The sequence below is a fragment of the Nuphar pumila genome, chromosome 12, assembly GCF_984573655.1.
Source record: "Nuphar pumila chromosome 12, dmNupPumi1.hap1.1, whole genome shotgun sequence".
Taxonomy (NCBI): Eukaryota; Viridiplantae; Streptophyta; class Magnoliopsida; order Nymphaeales; family Nymphaeaceae; genus Nuphar; species Nuphar pumila.
This window is the reverse complement of record NC_143260.1, coordinates 107635384-107641383: the sequence shown is the minus strand read 5'-3', so window position 1 is coordinate 107641383 and position 6000 is coordinate 107635384. Positions and strand designations below refer to the sequence as shown.

Below are 6000 nucleotides of genomic sequence, written 5' to 3'. Positions count from 1 at the left end.
TGGTTGACTTTGGGAACTTGTTTTTGGGTAAGCAGCAAACCGCGGGTGAGTGGAAGTGATGCAGACGATTCTGGAGACGCTTAAGCATTGATATTAGAAATAGGAACAGTAGCTATTTAGTCGTACATTCTTGCCTTGTCATGTCTTGAAACTGTTTGATTTTCATCTTAACATTGTAAACATGAAAACCTCAACTCCTCCTTTCAGGTTAAACCTCAACTCCGCCTTTAGCCTTTGCATTCACAAAAGAAATGCAAGCGCCATCTCGTCGTTGTTAAATTTGGTCTTCATGCATATGGACGGTGCTTGGCAACTATCTGGTAGCAGCAGTTTGTGCAAGTTTGAACTCCACTGGTACACGGGTGGTTGAATAACTGCCTAAAAGCTAGGGGGCCCTAATTCCCCCAACTCTGTTATGGAAAATAAAGCATAAGGACGATGCTGAGCAGAGTATGCATAGATATATTCAACATGCGCTGGGTCCAGTTCTTGATATTGATCCTACTCGGAACACATGGTAGAGTTCTATACCGGGGGGGTGATCGAATCACCCCAGCCTTGACACAGGATCTGCAAAAAGCTGGTGAATATTTTAGGTTTTCTCCAATCCAATTGATGCTGATAGACTGCATCTAATCGAATTTCTTTGGTTGCGATCAGAGTTGGATAAAAATCCAGCCCATAGACAACCTTAGAACTTGTTGGATTCAGCTCCTGCCGTCGCTAAGTTTGGACCCAGTATGCATATTGTAGAATTGTGACTTGAAGGGTGCACCACGTCTCTTTTTCCTCTTCCCATGGCACGCGCTTTCTGTGAGCCACGTTTCTGTACAATTAAAAGATTCTTGGTGCAACCAGGCTAACAAGAAGTTCGCTTAAAAGATTAATTTAGACAATTTTCCTTTCCTCTCCAATCGACGAGCCTGTTTTTTACATATCTCGGGCATATCACATATCGGAATCCTCGATCCTTGAAACATAATGTGAAGGCATTTGAGGTTCCTCATAAATGAGTTCAGAAATTCCCATCACTATCCTAAGATGATAACAGCAATTCCAGTTGATTGAAAGCCTTACTAAAAAAAGTGGCAAAACATAGGTTCTGTTTTGTGCATTTCTGCACTTACGCTAACTTCAACTTCGCTAACGCATGAAATGCAGGTCAGAAGAAAATTTCTTGTTAGAGAAAATCTTACCTTGAGTATCCAAATGGACCCTAATAGCTGCTGCTCAAGCAAATACAGCTGATTATAGAATAATGATGCGACCTGTTTCCTTTTCTTTTTTCCTTCTCTTAAGCCAGACGGGCATAAATCAGAGACATCCCAGTTACTACTTACGAGTGTGACTTCATCTGTCAGCTATTTTATTCAAGCCTAGAATACTGCTATCTTAAATAAATAAGGAGCCCATAAGAACAACGCAGCCGGTGTTTCAAGAAAAATCTTTGTGCATCACCCTCCAAGTTCTGGATTTTATCTTTCCAGGAAATTCCCAAGAATCCAAGCAAGCAACGGGAATGTAGAAAATACTTCGTTTGAAACCAGCAACTCAGAAATTATTCCTAATACATCCCCTTCAATTACACTGCCAATTTGGAGACTATCTTCTACACATGCAGCTTTGGCAAACTGTGGCTTCAGAAAATTTCAGAAGTGTCCGTTTCTTCATGAACCAAATGCTTTTACTGACACTGGCAGTATTAATCAAGCGAATAGATGATGCGCTCTGATAATGCAGAACCAACAACCCTCTTGTATATATGCAGCTGCATTTTTAACGAGTCGATAAATCTCTTGTTTGGGCCAAGAGCTTGTACCAGATCCTTCACATGAATGCAGAAGAAATGTTAGGTGGCAGCATAGTTTTCAGATAGCATCAGTAACTTGTTTGCTTCAGCTTAAACCACCCATTGATTCTTCTTTCACCAAGATGCAATGCATTTATGGAAATGGTGTACTGATCAAGAAAAACACATCTAACTAAATTAATAAGATTAAAACATGAAATTGGGTCAACGGTATTACCTTAAACTGCAGACAGGTGGGGCTCAATCTTATTTTTATCTTGCTGATGTCCCCATCCTTCCCTTCATCAAGCAATGACTCACTGCCAGTCTCCAGATCTGAGTCATCATCAGGGCCTGTATCAGCGCAATCAAATTCAACCTCCAATTCCTCACCTCCATCAGAAAAAGCATCATCTTCGTCTTTGCCAGAGCTTAAACATGGCTGTATTATAGAATGTCTCTGAGTCTGGCAAGGCAAAATGCACTCCCTTTCCAAGCCAACAAAATCTGACAAAATTACATAAGGCTTTTTATCTAGTAAAGGCTTTGAAATATGAAATGACACCCATCTGCAATAATCAATGTCTTTCACTTAGTAGACATTTTCTAGGAAAAATATCAGAAAATAAAGTAAATAAAACGCACTTAATAGAACCTAATTAAACACACCCTAAACATTAGAACCACACTTCAGCATAAAAAAGTATTCTCTTTACAAAGAAAATTAAGTAATTATAGCTAAATTTTACTATCAAAGAAATGTGAACTAAAAGAAAAGACAATTAAAGGGACACTAAAGCGTTAATTGCAGACGTGATCAAACAATTACATGTTGACAGGAAGTCACCCTTACAAAGTTAAAAGGGATGAAGATCTAGGATGGTCTAACCAATTGATATCCTAGCTAGGCTACTTAATAGATACACAAGGAAGAAGATCCAACCTACTATGGAGTGTGAAGGATATGTTAAAATATATGTATATACATATTCGTATATATATATATATATATATATAATATTTTTTACTCTTTTTTATTTGTTATTTTCAGGGGTATTTTCCCCTTGTAATCCTCTAGGGACAGTCCTTTATTTTTTATTTTTTTATTTTATTCTTGGTCTTTTTCTCAAAAGACCAAGGGCGCTTTGGGCATTCAACCAAAGAGTCGTTGGGGGCTCCTCAACGGTCATTTTTATGACCGATGGGAGCTCCCAACGACTCCTTGAGAACTCTCAATAACCTCTCTTAATGGTGGTTTTGTGTATAAATAGGGGTTGAACCCCTCTTGTATAGATAATGTTTCTTTATAAAGATGAATATTTTTTACATTTTGCGTTTTTCTATTTAGTTCCTTAATGTTTTATATGCACTTAGTGCTTGTATTGTTGCCTCTAAATGGCTATTGTTTTGTTTTATAATGGACTTGTGATTGTGTTGTGATCTTGTAAGTCCTTAATGGCATTGGATTGTGCTTATGCACTTTTGTGATCATAATTTTGTAAAGCACTTAGTGGCATTGTTTTTGTATTTTTCGCTATTTCATTACATGGTATCAGAGCCAAGAAATAGTTAGTGCTTTGTGAAGGATTAATGATCGTTGTGTGGTTTGGATTCAAGGAAAATATAGACCCGGTATGTTGTTACAAAATGGTATGAATCCCAATGCACTCCGGAATATGTCTTACGATCTTAAGCACTCATTTATAATGAAAATGCCCATAGAACACGAGACTTAAAAATAAATAATTTTATAAGTATGAAATTCAAATAATACAAAAGAAATAGAAAATTACAAAAGAGCCTCACTACAACACTCAAAACACTCAAAACCTATAAATCTACCCATCACTCTCACTTTACAGTGCACACACACCCCTATTTATAGGGAAGGAGAACCCTTCTAGCCGTTAGAGAGGAACCAATTGCTAGAAATATAACTGTTGGACCCTCTCCAACATTTATACGAAGTAACTTTGGTTGACTTAGTCAACCAAGTTGACTATTATATATAATATATATTATATAAATAATATATATTATGTATATTATGTATATACGTATACATACATATATAACTATAATATATAAATATATGAAGATATTATATTAATACATATACATACGTATATATATACATATAAGATTACATCCATCTTAGCACCCCGCTCAAACTTACAGTGACACTGCAAGTTTGAAATTGCAAAGAAAAACCTCATTACATAAAATGTCTTCATAGACTTCATAAAGTTCATCAATTTTGTGCTTCTTTAAAGGGTATTCAATCATACGCTCCATTACAGAGAGGATCTTCAATATCACCAATGCTTAAAAAGAAACCTGCAAGAAGATCTAACAAGAGCAATCTAACATGAAATAATTATACTTGTATAAATTATGGAGAGAGGATGGTCATGCACACAAACACACAATATGTAAAAAGTATTTAATAATTCAATTTAACATTTTCAAAATAATTTAAAGAATTGATTTTGAACAATCATTAACTTCAAACATGATAGTCATTGACAAACTCAACTTAATAGATAATCAAAAGTTTTAATTTATAAGAAAACATAATTACATTTTATCAAAAAGAGAAATGCATGCACAAAATATCTCAAAGATGAAATCATAACTCATTCATTACTTTAAACATTCATGAAAACATGCATTATTCAATACATACATATTTATCACATTAATGCATAATAGACCTGTAATATGAATTTTTCAATCATCAATACCATGACGAAATAACTCACAAAAGAATTTAAATCCCAACATATTTTTATATAGCGAAAGATACAAGAAACGATTTTTATCATTTAATTATGAAAAGTCAAATACACAAAGATCAATTACATTTTTGAAGCAATATCGGTTATGCACCTAAAAAAGTTACTTATTGACCAATCGTAATTGATAACAATAAACAAACTTTCAAGGGCACATGCTTCAAAACAAACAAAAATACAAAAAGGGATTTCAATGAGAATCCACACAAATACAATAGAAATGCACAAGCACCAATTTACCAAAAAGGAATACAAAGTGAGAATAATTTCAAGAGCATCCAAATGCACACAATAGCCACTATGGACATATGCAGATTTCACTAATGAAATGCTTAGAAAAGCATGTAATGAAATATGCGAAATTACAAAAACAAAGTGCAAAAGCACATACAAGTCTAAGCATTGACAACACAAAGACACAAAGGCACAACACAAGCACAAAAGTACATAAGCACAAATCCATTAAGGGACAATACAAAGAGCCAACAAAGGGCAACACAAGTAAAAAAGAATATATATTTGTTTATTGAATATATTCTTTGAAAAACATAACCTTATGCAAATTATGTAAAACAATTAATTATGAAATAACTCATGCAACTAAAGCATATATAATACAAAATCCATGAAAATATTTCAACAACCATTTCTCATAAAAGAGTAAAATGAGTTTAAAAAAATTTCGAAGAGATTTTCAAAATCTCATACATCATAATGAATTAATTTTGCAAATTAAAAAACACTAGTTTGACCACCACAAGCAATCACCTATGCCTCCAAACCAGAGTTACAGGAAACGCCTAGGCAAGTGGGGGAAGCACGCTTCCCCGAAGCACGTTTCTGAAGCGTGAAACGTCACGCTTTCGAAACGCACTGGGAAGCGCAATTTTTTTTTTTGGAAGTGCGCTTCCCAAAAATGGGAAGCGTGTTTCCCTTTTATGGGAAGCGCACTTCCCCTCGCTTCCCCCTCTTTCTTCTAGTATTTGTGAAAATTATTCTTTGAGTGAACTCTTACTCTCTGTGTAGTGAGCAGGAGCAAGATTGGTATTGCATTCATATGGATGAGAGTTTAGCTGATAGCAGACTACTAGGAAGTAGATGCATAAAGTCAAGAGCAGGTTGAGCTGATATATGATCATTTCTAAGCATTGATTACTTGATTAAAGTTAAAAACCTAATCAAAATCCTTTTCTATTAGTTGAAACAACCCTTATAGCAGGAGTAAGTGGTGATCCATACTTGTTAAGGTGAACCATTCAGGTATTCTTTAGTTGTAGACTGGGGATCCTAGCTTAAGGCATACTCTTCAATGACTAGGGAATTACCACAAGGTTTGATGTACTCTGCATATCGATCATTCACAAATAACATGACCCCACTTCATTTTCTTGTAATGCTTGAACTTGTATCTTAGGT

At 35.1% G+C, this 6000-nt stretch overlaps 1 protein-coding gene across 3 annotated transcripts in view; it reads right to left on the bottom strand.

Moving 5' to 3' along the window:
* Window positions 1–1042: 1042 nt before the first annotated feature.
* Window positions 1043–6000, bottom strand: part of LOC149821517 (arginyl-tRNA--protein transferase 2-like) — a 45771-nt gene continuing 40813 nt past the window's right edge. For 2 of the 3 annotated variants that reach the window (XM_089983324.1, XM_089983326.1), the window contains 2 exons: window positions 2028–2358; window positions 1043–1825 (listed from right to left, as the gene is read on the bottom strand). In XM_089983324.1, the coding sequence (XP_089839450.1) occupies window positions 1703–1825; window positions 2028–2358 (454 nt within the window). In that variant the 3' untranslated portion in view covers window positions 1043–1702. The remainder of the gene's footprint in view (window positions 1826–2027; window positions 2359–6000) is intronic. The other variant, XM_089983325.1, reaches the window with a different exon arrangement.